General features: G+C 40.5%; 1 protein-coding gene across 2 annotated transcripts; it reads left to right on the top strand.

Annotated features, from left to right (window-relative positions):
* The first annotated feature begins 92 nt into the window (after positions 1-92).
* On the top strand, positions 93-12677 carry rbm26 (RNA binding motif protein 26). 2 transcript variants are annotated; one of them, XM_026933608.3, is made up of 22 exons: positions 93-516; positions 1763-1881; positions 1976-2112; positions 2196-2284; positions 2406-2665; positions 4076-4336; positions 4677-4904; positions 5039-5209; positions 5677-5811; positions 6212-6323; positions 6590-6749; positions 7304-7474; positions 7727-7837; positions 7923-7997; positions 8085-8207; positions 8879-8953; positions 9085-9252; positions 9415-9519; positions 9760-9963; positions 10432-10518; positions 10726-10839; positions 12076-12677. In XM_026933608.3, exons 1-22 carry the CDS (start codon positions 458-460, stop codon positions 12163-12165), a joined length of 3054 nt encoding a protein of 1017 aa, XP_026789409.1. In that variant the 5' UTR covers positions 93-457; the 3' UTR covers positions 12166-12677. The 2 variants fall into 2 exon arrangements, with proteins under 2 accessions (XP_026789409.1, XP_026789408.1); XM_026933607.3 differs by having other exon boundaries at positions 2193-2284.
* Positions 12678-13051: the final 374 nt, after the last annotated feature.

Raw genomic sequence — 13051 nt, 5'->3', positions numbered from 1 at the left:
AAGCCCACAGATCGCCCTCTAGGCGAGCCATGCTGGCTCGTGTTCTCGCGATATCTTCCAACGAGAGTAAGCGAAGTGCCTATTCTCGCGATATTTCACAACGTGAGTAAACAGTCGCCATTTGTAGAAACTGGGGAAAGAGAGGAAAAACTGAGGAAAGTATTGGGAATATTTTCTAGACGTTTCCTCGCAAAATTGTCAGATCTAATTTCTGATCAGAGGCAAATGTAATTCTGAATTATCCTGCTGTGTCCACCTGCCCTGCTGTTAAAATCACATGTTTGGAGTAATCAGTGAAAACTGTACGTAGTTTGGGGGCCGGGTAGCTTTAGTGTTAGCTTTAGTATTAGCATCCCTGGGCCTGGTGTGTTGTTAGCTTAGCACTTTTTCACCTCCAGCACTTTAGCTGAGCTGTTTGGGTTTTTCTTTTTGTTTTATTATTATATTTTTCTCAAAAATGATCATTGAAAACCTCGATGCCTTGAAGACGTGGCTCTCCAAAACCCTCGAACCAATGTAAGTGGATGAGTTAGCCTGTTAGCCTAGCATAGCACTGTTTCAGTTCAGTCTACCGTGTTAGCCAGTTAGCACTGTGAAGCTGTGTTGAGCTAGCTACAAGCTAGCTACGAGTTTATGTTGTTTATTATCAATTAAAGCCAGAGAGCTGGTCAGCAGCGCTGTGTGTCTGTTTAACTGCGGCACTGAGCTCGGGCTCGTCTGACAAATTCAACCGCTGTGAAGAAATAAAGACAGTTTCCGAATAAAAATCCTGCAATAATCTCTGCACAGTGCTATCATTTCAGCATGAAGCTCCGGGCAACAGCGAAGAAATAATAATATTAATAATAATCATAATAATAAAAAGAACAGCTCTGTCCAAAAGGGACGAATAAATAAATTTTATTCAGTGCAAGATTTGTCAGAAATAAACATTTTAGGAAGTTGATAGATAGATAGATAGATAGATATTATCAGAGATTAAGTATTAAGATAGAGAGAACTTATTTTCTAAAATTAAAATCATCTTCATCATTTAGCAACTCTTATAATAAAATGACAGAAATAAAATGATTAACATGATTTCCACCCTTTGGAAGTGTTACGTAAATTAAAAAAATATATTTAAAAAATTATGTATGTAAATAAATATAAATAATTTTTATTTTATTCAATGCAAGATTTGTTTAAAAAAATTAGAAAGTGTTTCTTTAAGCAGCGATTCAGAATAAGAATGGTCTGAAAAAAATTATTTTACTTTTAATAAGTATCACTTCCAAAGCATAAGAAGTGTTTATTTTACTCTGAATAAAATTTGCCAAGTAAAAATTGCAATTTTAAAAAGTATTTTTTTTTCAGTGAAAAATATTCAGAAAAAAAAATTTTAATCTCGACCCCCTTATTGTAAAGTTCTTAATCTCATTTTAAGATTTCACTCAAATGAAGTTATGAGAAACAGTAAAATATATTTTTAACCTTTATTCAGTGCTAGATTTGTCAAAAATAAAAGTGCAGTTTTATAAAATACTTTCTTGTTTTTCCTTTAAGTACAGTTCAGTGTAGAGGTCGTTTACAACTTATTATTAAAATTACACGTTACAGCTGTTTACACAATATATGCCAAATTCTCAGAATCATTAGACAATCAAAGTCGTTAGATAATGTTTAAATCATATTACGAAGCTTTATTTTCACATGTGCTATTTGGCCTTTTTTTTTATTAAAACACACTGGCTGTCTCGCTGGTTTGCCATGCGGTGTGCAGATGTGATGCTGACCCGTCTGCGCTCGCTAAATACGTGGTGGCCTTGGTGAAGAAGGACAAGTCGGAGAAGGAGCTGAGAGCGCTATGCATAGACCAGTTGGATGTATTCCTCCAGAAGGGTGAGAATCTTTCCTCAGGTTTCTGTGCAGCAAAACATGAGCGATTGCTGTAGACTCCTGAGTAAACTTTGTGACCGCTGTTGTGTTTGTGCAGAGACTCAGACATTTGTGGATAAACTTTTTGAAGCTGTGAACACGAAGAGCTACCTACCTCAGGCTGAGATGCTGAGCTCCACAGGCAGGACCGAGAGCCACACACGCTCCGACAAAGACGAGCAGAAGAAAGAGGAGGTGAGAGAGGTGTATATATACGTGTGTGTGTCTGTGTGTGTCTGCGTGTGTGTAAGGTTTACCGATTTGTGTTCTTGTAGCAGCTGAGTCGGGATGATGAACGAGAGAAGAAGTTCTCCAGGAGAGTGAACCACAGCCCACAGTCCAGCTCACGTTACAGCCGAGACAGCAGGTAAACACAAACAGGTTTTAAATAATAATCACAGTTATAATTAATATAAATTATAATTAATGTAAATCACTGTTAAAACTTCAGTGACTCTAAATTTGCTGGTTGATCATCCATTTCGCAGGAGGAGTGATGAGCGCAAGAAAGATGATCGGTCCAGAAAGCGAGAGTACGAGCGTCCTCCGCCCAGACGTGACTCGTACCGTGAACGCTACAACCGGCGCAGGGGGCGGAGCTACAGCCGGAGCCGGAGTCGCAGCTGGAGCAAAGACAGAGTGCGTGACCGCGACCGTGAAAGAGAGCGTGAGCGAGACCGAGAGCGCGAGAGAGAGCGGGAGCGCAGCAGGACACGCTCTCGCAGCCGCTCCAGGTCTAGGAGTCGAGGTTGGTGCACACACACACCCAGACACACACACACTACTGCTGGCTTATTATATTCATAATGATAGGACTAAAGCAGAGGCCACGCCTCCTTCATTGGAACAGTCTGAAACAGAGGCCACGCCTCCTTCATTGGAACAGTCTGAAACAGAGGCCACGCCTCCTTCTAAGATGCCATTCATTTAAATTGACCTGATATGCATGAGAGGACATTTTGATCAGTTTAATTAGTTTTAATCAGTCTTTATTAGGGAACCAAGCACCAAAGGTGCGTAGGCAGCACACTATTGTTACTCTCCGTTTCTTTCTTCTTCTTCTGGCTAGGGTGTCTATGGCAGCCCATAGAACCATCTAACAAGTTGTGAAATTTAGCACACTGATTGGGGAGGGTCTAAGGAACATTCTTACCAATTTTGGGCCAAGTGCTGCCAACGCTCTAGCGCCTCCATCAGGTCAACTTTGGGCCTAATTTGGAAGTACATTTATGGTCATAACTTTTGAACCATGTGTCCGAAGTTTAAAAGCCAGGCATCTAATTTGATTTTCCGCCATTTTGGATTTTGTCAAAAACCGTTTTTTCGCTACTCCTCTTATGAATTTTGTCCAATCCCCACCAAGTTTGGCATTTTCTTCTTCCAACCAACATGGACAAAAGTTATCAAAAAAATATCGATATTCCAAATGGTTTGCCGGTAATGTGCCATCAAATCTGATGACAAAGCCGCCAAACAGGCAGTGAGGGTGTATCTCAGCAACGACCTTGCACATTGACACAAATCTTGGTATTCATCTTTAGGACCATGCTCTGAGGTTATACAACAAATTTTGTGACAGTGCCACTTATTGGTCAACAGTTACAACAACATGCCGAAAACATTTTCATCTAACTGCCATTTTTGTTACTCTTGCTCCAAATTTTGTCCAAGTCTTCACCAGGTTTGGTCAATTTCTCACAACATATTGAAACCTGTCTAAACTTGCATAAAGTGGGGATAAAGGCCCAGATTGAAAAAAACATAAATGCCTTAGGTGTTTTTAACTGCAAAAAGAAAAGCATTTTTAGGTCAGAGCAGTAGCAATCATGACCACAGGTAAAAGGAGCAACAGACAACTCCACAGGTCACAGCAGTAGTGGTAGCTGCAGCAGCAATGCCACCCTGCTGCCCATTTATTCATCTAGACCGTTCCTCCTACAGTTAGAGAATTCCACCACTGTCCATGGTCAAAACATACACATCATGAGTGAAACTACAAATCACTCTTGAATCGCTTTGCCTAAAGGTATGGCTCTGCTTTCCTGTGATTGCTTAGGCAACAATTGTAGTGCGTCTGTGAATGTGTGGCTGACTGAGTCTGGGTGCTTGGCCCCCGAAAGTGCTGCTTGCAGCTTTAATTTTTATTTTTATTTTACAGAGAGGGAGCCTGGAAAACCAAAGTATGACCATGAGCGGCCAGAGGGCGGAGCCACTGAGGCCTATGTACCCCCACCCCTCGCCTCTGCTCCTAGCTCCTCCCATTTCCCTGTACCCGCCCTCAGCAGCACCATCACTGTCATCGCTCCCACTCACCATGGCAACAGCACCACGGAGAGCTGGTCTGAATTCCACCAAGACCATGGCCCGTATGGCAGAGTGGCTCCGCCCCCTTCACGCAAGCGCTGTCGTGACTATGACGGTAAGGAGGAGGGAGGAGTATCCGGGTCTGAGATCAGTCAGATTGTGTTAATTATGTATGCAACATTAGGTAAACTGTCTTACATGACAATTAAAACAATTCAGTACCTCTTTATTGCTCCAAAACTATCTTTGTCATAAATTAACAGATTTTTTTTTTTGGACACATTATTTCACCATCATAAATAGCTTGATTATTGAAGGGATGTTCATTTTAGGCAACAATTCTCCTGTAATTTCTTACATTATTGTTTACAAATTACCATTTAGATATGTTATATATATAGTTTTTAAATTTGATATTTTCATTTATCATCACTGTGTTTTTTCTCCTCACACAGAGAAAGGTTTCTGTATGCGAGGTGATATGTGTCCATTCGACCATGGCAGTGATCCGGTGGTGGTAGAGGATGTCAACCTTCCTAGCATCCTCCCCTTCCCGCCTGCGCCGCTTCCTGTCGGGGATGGTCCGCCCCCTCCTGGTCTGCCGCCGCCTCCCGGTCTACTCCCCCCTCCACCGGTTAACCTCCGGCCCCCTGTGGCACCAGGCAGCCTCCCACCTGTCGCAGGTACCGTTGTATCACCCATTACTTCAAATAGTGTCAAAATACCATCAGCTGCGGGTGAGGATTTAACTGTTTTAGTGAACTGAACCTTAAGAAGCCACAATAAAGCTTTTTTAATGTATGTTTGTGTTGTGCAGGTCCTCCTCCGCCTCTCCCAGCACTGGATGCTCCTCCAAACTCCATGACCAGCTCTGTCCCCTCCATCGTCTCCACGTCTCGTCCTCTACTCCCTCAGCCTCCGCTTCACCTGGTCACTTCAGGCATCCGACCCCCACTCACACAGCCACCGCCGCCCCTCTTCACCTCGGGTAATCACTCTAACCTCCGTGCATTTGTGAATAAACTATAAAACGTTCACACAATCAAATCTTAAAAACATGATTTCGTCTTACTTGTAACTTTTTTAGCTAGTGCACAATCATGGTTTCCCTGGTGAGGGACTCTTATGTCAGTTGCGGTGTTAGGTGAATATCTTAATTAATTAATAAATAAACAAATCTACTGTTGATTATCAAAATGAAAGAGAAAGAAAAGATTAATCAAAATGCACGACAGACATTAAAATTGAAACATGACAGAGAAAATATAAATATGAAAGCTCAGTTAGAAAGAATGAGCAACAGATTTGTACTGAGTGTTGAATTCTCGCTGATAAAATGGGTAAATAATGAGCATACGAGTCTGAGAGTCATGGACTCACTGTGGTAGGGGATTCACACAGCATGAAGGACATTGTCTTCTAAGGATCCTGTTTTTTTGGTTTTGTTATCTGTAGATTCGTTTGAACCGGACGTGTATAACCCCGAAGCTCCTAGTCTAAACTCTCGCCCTGCGTATAGACCCCGGGTCAACGTGCAGAGACCGAACCTCATTGGCCTCACTATGGGAGAAGTGGATCTTCCTCCACGAGGTAAAGTCCTGTGTACAGCATGTAATGGTGCTCTCCATATGTAACAATATTCCTGTTATGAATAAGGAATAAAACACACTGGTGTGATGAAGCGGACTTACTGCTGCTACCCTGAAGTTGATTATTTTTCAATAACAGCACATCCTGAAGTGTTTTATTCCTCTTCTACCACAGCAATTTGTCAATGGTAACATTTTTTATTTATTAAAGAGCAATAAATAAATTGCATTAAATTTGTAATTGTTCCAGACTTCCAGAATACAAATAAAAATGTTTATCATTCAGGAATTCATTAATTATGTGCATTCTTGAATGAACCTGTATTAGGAAAAAGTAAGAAATGAAACGTGGCCAAACATATTGTGAATATTTATGTTTTTGTTCTATGTGATCTCCACAGATAAAATGTTGAACAGCAATACTGCACGGATCGTTTTGGAATCAGACTCCAGGAAGCGAGGGGTGGGGCATCATGATGGCGGCCCTCCTTCTAAAAAACCTTGGTTTGATAAGTAAGTAATAACGAATAAGATTAAAAAGTTTTACCCCATATATGTATATGTATATATATATATATATATATATATATATATATATATATATATATATATATATATATATATATATATAATGTTTTTATCCATTGCTCCATTCACCTTTGTAACAATGCCATTTTTGTGTTACTCTAAGATTGCTGATTTTTACTTTACCACTTATTTCATTTAGTTACTTACTTACTTATTATTATTATTATTATTATTATTATTTTTCTTCACAGGTCAAACTTCAACAAGCCCAACCATCATGGCTACCATAAGAAAGTGCCGCTGCCTCTGCCGAACACTAAGCTGGCCATCCGGCAAATACCACCTGACCTGAACAACATCAGCAAACTCAACGAGCACTTCAGCAAATTTGGGAAAATTGTCAACCTGCAGGTGAGCTGCGTCTCATGGTGTATCACTTTATTTTGCTACATTAGCTCTATGCAGCATGCTCTGTTTGTGAGTAGTGTCTAGGTAGGCAACATATATGTCATGTTTATGCTTTGAGATGAAGTCTTTTTTTTTTTTTTATTATTTGAACAATCTAATTTGATCTATTTTACAGTTGCCTTTTTTAAATTGCATAGTAATTTCGGGTTTTTCTTTTGCAATTCTATTTTAACATTGTTCTTTTTAATTTATTTAATTCAGTTTATTTTATCATGGTAATAATTGGTTGCAGATATATCATAGTGTTGTCAGTGTGATAATTATTAAGGAATACAATGCAAACAATATAAATAGTGAAACTGGTGACATTTAATTTACTGTAAGAGGTTATAAATATAGTTGTACTGTGTATATTATGGTATTATGATCATCATTTTGATGAAACAGTTTCTTGATGTAACTGGGGAAACACTGATTCATTATAGTTATTTGTGTGTGTGTGTGTGTGTGTGTGTGTGTGTGTGTGTGTGTGTGTGTGTGTGTGTGTGTGTGTGTAGGTTGCCTATAACAATGACCCTGAGAGTGCTCTGATCCAGTTCGAGTCTCCAGAGGAAGCAAAGCGCGCTATGCAGAGCACTGAGGCTGTCCTCAACAACCGATTCATCAAAGTGCACTGGCACAGAGATGACGGGCCGCCTGGCACACAAACACACACCCCGCTCAACGTGGTATACACACACACCACCAACCTACATATGCTCTACTCATGCACACAGTCAGAATCTCTGTGATTCACATACACTCAAGCATGTTTGTGCATTCCATAGAATATTAAAATATGAAAAGTTTTTCAGGAGTCTGTCAGCGAAGATGTATATGGTATCTGAAGTTTGTTTTTTGTTTTCTGCACATTAATGAGGCTTAAGCATCAACATCAATGATTGTGAGTGTAAAATGTGTTTTGTTTCCTGTTGTATCAGAGTGTGCAGCAGCCTGAAGCCACCAGTCTGAAGCAGTCGGTGAAAGATCGTCTCGGTCCTCTGCCCTCTAACAGCACAGAGCCACTGCAGGATGCCACGCCTCCATCACAGGTTCCGGCATTGTATTTGTAAATTGTAACACATTTCTGTTCTAGATAATTCACATCTATTTAATTTTGTTTGTGTGTGTTTCCAGTCTTCACAGAGCGCCGCCCGGTCGTCGGTGAAGGAGCGGCTGGGTTTCTCTAAACCAGCGCCGGCTGAAGGAAAGGTGCTCCATCGTTATCTCTCGTTATCACTCTGATGTGTACTGTTTTTGTCTCTGAGACAGGCTGAACATTTTGCTTCATCTCTGCAGGTCTTCTCCACCTCCACTGGACTCACGAAGACGTTTTATAACCCGGCTGCGCTGAAGCCAGGCCAAAAGGGTGTGATGACGGGGACAGCTGCCAGCTCTGAGGATGCACTGAAGAAGAAGCAGGTTAGTGATGAGGAATAAAAGACTTCGGGACATGTTGTTTTAGGAAAATAGTCAAGTCAAATCAGGTGGCTTTTATTGTCATTTCAATCATATACAGCTAGTTAGTACACAGTAAAATGAAACAACGTTCCTCCAGGACCATGGTGCTACATAAAACAACACAGAACTACAAGAGACTACACATTACTACATAAAGTGCACATGCAAACAGCACAAGACAGTACAATAACTACCAAAGCAGGACAATAGGCACAGTAAGAGACAGTGCAGCTCCGAATAGTACACAGTTCTAGTATGAAAGTGTCAGATATAACAGTAGTGCAATAGAGTAACAATATAATAAATTTCTGCGAATGTAAACATAACATACTGTAACATAGTATTCAGCAGATCAGCTTGTACTATATATGGACGTAGCAGTTATTGGGGTAGCAGCCAGGTTGAGTACAGTAATGACAAGAAATTATATACATATTTATATATGTATGTATGTTATATGTGTATGTCAACTACCAGGTATGGTCCTGATGTTGATTATTTTCCTATAACAGTGTGACCCCAAGTGTTTTATTCCTTACTTGTAGCTATAAAAATATCAGGATGTACCTAAAACTGTAATATTGTGTTATACTTTTATCATAAACACTGGCTTTTCCTGACCTCTCGGGTAGGAGGCGCTAAAACTTCAGCAAGATGTGAGGAAGAAGAAGCAGGAGATTCTGGAGAAGCACATTGAGACTCAGAAAGTGAGTCTCTGACAATAACACAATCCTTCACATTTTACTGTTTCAGATTTTTGCTGAGATCCGCTCACTGTTTGAGAAACACTGACTGTGTGTGTGTGTGTGTGTGTGTGTGTGTGTGTGTGTGTGTTCAGCTGCTGATTTCTAAGCTAGAGAAGAACAAGTCAATGAAAGCGGAGGATAAAGCTCAGCTGATGCAGACGCTGAACACTCTGACAAACAGCATCAGCAAACTGCAGGAGGAGATCAAGGGCCTGTCCAGCCCACACACACTGCATAGTGGCATCAAAACCAAGGCCCAGGTACGCTCACGCACACACAGATGCTACGCTACACTTTCATACCTGTAGTTGTGATCTGCCCAGTACAGTGTCTGTGTCAGATAACCCAGTTCTGTAGACTGGTTCTATCTTTCAGAGTAATTCAGTCTATAATTTATGGTTTGTGTGTGTGTGTGTGTTCAGGCTCAGAAGGAGCTGTTGGACACTGAACTCGATCTGTACAAGAAGACACAAGCTGGAGAAGACACAGCTCAGCTCAAACTCCGATACACACAGCTGCAGCTCGAGGTACACACACTCTGCGCACTGCTTACTGTAGTTCCTGAAGCTTCCACTAGGAGGCAGTGTTCTCCCCCCACTTTTTTTTTTGATCGCTTTATAGCGACCAAATACATACTTGTACAAGTTGGGGAGGAGTGAGGACGATCTTCTCATTCACTCACTGTGTGTGTATGTGTGTATGTGTGTGTGTGTGTGTGTGTGTGTGTGTGTGTCTCTTTCTCTGTCTCTCCTTTTCTCCCCCCACAGGCAGCTAAGCGGGGCATTCTGACCCCAGGGCGAGGGAGGGGGGCCCATGCCCGGGGTCGGGGATCAGCGCGGGGACGTGGACGGGGCATTAGGGGCAGACCGAGGGGGGTTCCTACCCACTCCGTGGTAGATCATCGACCCCGCGCTCTGGAGATCAGCGGCTTCACTGAGGCTGATCGAGTGGATCTGCTGCCACATTTTGCTGTGAGTCTAAAGCGCACACTTGTGCACACACACGAACGCTCCAACATCACCACACTTTCCAGTCATCCAGCAGAGGAAGATGAGCATCTTCCTGAAAGATGAGACACTTGTAGAAGAATCACATTTCAAACTCCCTTATGTTGTCTGGTTTGTGCACTTTATACAATTCAGAGCATAGATATTCTGTAGTGTTAAAATCCAGGGTCTTAGATGTGGCAAAATTATTGATACCCCTAGAGAGTATTTAAACAATATACCTAAATGTCTGTGGGAACAGGAAGTGTGTGTTTTGCAACATGTATTTGAAAGAAAATACTTTTTTTTCCCCACTGTTTTTATTAGGTCATAGGTAGTTTTAATTTTAATTATTGTCCATTTATGCAATTGTGTTTATGGGTGCTGATAACACCAGTTGGGTTTATGCCTGTGTTAAGAGTGTAAATGTGCATGGTTTTTGTGTCTTATCAGCAATTTGGGGAGATTGAGGACTGTCAGATGGAGGACTCCAGTCTCAGTGCTGTCATCACCTTCAGAACCCGAACAGAGGCAGAACAGGTACACACACACGTTCACAGGATCATGCTCTTTCTAAGTGACTCACTTTCACACAATCGTGTACTCGCGCTGAGTCATAAACAGATTTCTAGCTCTTCCACCTGCAAGGAACACACTCACTAATACACAATCTCTCTCTCTCTCTCTCTTGCTCTCTCTCTCTTGTTCTTATTCTCGGATGCTCCTGACTTTTCTCTCCTCCCACAGGCTGCTGTTCATGGCGTGAGGTTTAACAATCAGGATCTGCGTCTGTCCTGGTACAAACCAGCCGTCCCTCTCAGCGCAGCTGACACTGACGAGGCAGAGCCTGAGGAAGAGGAGGTCAGCTTCATGTCTCATTCACACAACAGTTTCTTTGTTAGATTAGATTAGCACACTAGGGCTAAGTCGCATTCATACAGGTTTGAGAGTCTGTGACTGTTAGCCTCACGTGAGGAACAAATGTGTGGCTGGTCTTCATGAAGTAAAGCATTGTTAGTGCACAAAAACAAGTCTGTGTTTGGTAGGGATGTAACAATACATTGTGATATGATACATCACAATGCGAAAATGTGACGATGTGTATTGTGAAAATAGCAGCATTTTCTTAATTGTGCATCTAATCCAACTGCAGTTTGAACACCAGAGTTCCCAGTCTGCATAACATAGTTATCCATAGAGCCCGCTGGTCATGTGATGACATTCTTTCATTGTGAGGCTGTACCATTACCAGAATGGCAATCTTGTGCATGTGCGAGGTGACCAATAGCCTGATTGTACCAGATTGTAGCATGTTCTAGCCTCTGTGATCTACAACGCTTGAGAAAGGAGCAGCAGAATTTTGGGCATTTTAGTCGACTTTGGAGCTCTGTTTCTGGTTAAAATGACTCCTCAAGTGCTGTTACAGAGCTCCTTATGTTTCAGTCAGTCATTTTCACCAGGTCATTGACTTTGTTTATTCGATCGAATTTTTGGGAGAATTTATAACTTTATTTATTTTTAAGCTATGGTGAACCTGTAGTACATTTTGTTAGAATATTAAACAAAATGTGCTACATTACTGCTATCATTATTGCAATGTTAATCCTTTGTTCATAGCACTTTTTGATTTATTTAGTTTTATGCAGAGAAAAATGCACATTGCTTTGCATTGTTTCTGATTCAGAAATAAAAAGGGAGTCTTTTCAGCCATCATTTTTCTTCATTAAAATTTTGTACAGAATATTTTGAGAATTGAATCGAATTGCAAAGTCTAGGACATTGCCAGTAGATGGAGCCAAACTATAACTGCAGTGTACTAAGCAGGAACAGGAGAAGAATGGACAGTGTGCGTAATTTAAACCTGTGTGCGAATCATGAAATTCGCCAAGGTCACATGACCACTTTGGGAGTCCAGTCTATGCTGGAGAGAATAAGCATATGATAACCTGATGAAATACAAATTTATTGGTAAAATAAAATTCTAAACCAAATTATTTATTAAAATGACTCAACTTCTGTTATGATGCTAACATGATAATATGATTTGTGTTCACATGGTCACGCTGATGTGCATCTTTGCTTTCCAATTTCCCACAGTTCCAGGAGGACACTCTGGTGGACGACGCGCTGCTGCAGGATGACGATGAGGAAGAAGACGATAATGAGTCACGCTCCTGGCGCAGATGAAGATGTCTCTTGGCCTAGCCCCACCTCCATCGTCACATCACTTCCTTTTTTCATTTCATTTTTTGTCATACGGTTGTTTTTAATTAAAAGGCAGTTGAATGCCATGAGTATGCCATTCATGTTTTATGTATTAGCAGTAACACTGAACTGATGTCTCTCTCAGCACAGTTCAGATTTTTTCTTTCACAGTGTAAAAAATGTCATTGAATTACCTTTCATTGAATCTAGTCTATTATGAGAAGCCACGTTTAATTTGTAAAAATCGGGATACGATAACTAACTTTTAATTTCAAAGAGCATGTTGGGTCACATGTAGTATGACTTAATTTAGCACATTTAGCCTTTTGAGCTAGTTTGTGTTTGTGTACATATTTTATGTATGAGTTTTAATGATTTGTATGACTGCTTTGCTTCTCCCGGCTTACTCTGAAATGTCAAAAAAATAAAGAATTGAAATGGTCTAGAAAAAAAATCAGCTGAAAAAAAGAAGCAAAAAAAAAAAAAAAAAGAAACGCAAGCTGCTGCTGCAGCAGCACTGGTTTAAAAAAAAAAAAAAGAAAAAATATAAAACGGCTGAAAATATAAAGACCATTTCAAAACAACCCCCCACCCCCAATCCTCACAAAAAGAGCAAAATTCCTATTTTCCTGGCCCCAAAAATATGATGGGTAAGTGACAGGCTTTAAGAGGAAGGTAAGTGAATTGATTTTAAAAAATGATTAAAATATATATATATATATATATATATATATATATAGCAATGTGTTTAGTTTGTTGCTCCAATTGTAAATTAATTTGTTTATATTTTATGCAGCTTTGCATACAAATGGTAAGATTTCTGTTTTATTAATTCATTTTTGTGTCTCCTCTTTTTCATGAGTCATTA

The sequence above is a fragment of the Pangasianodon hypophthalmus genome, chromosome 2, assembly GCF_027358585.1.
Source record: "Pangasianodon hypophthalmus isolate fPanHyp1 chromosome 2, fPanHyp1.pri, whole genome shotgun sequence".
Taxonomy (NCBI): Eukaryota; Metazoa; Chordata; class Actinopteri; order Siluriformes; family Pangasiidae; genus Pangasianodon; species Pangasianodon hypophthalmus.
Note: the sequence above shows the minus strand (reverse complement) of the source record. Positions and strands in the feature narration are given on the sequence as shown.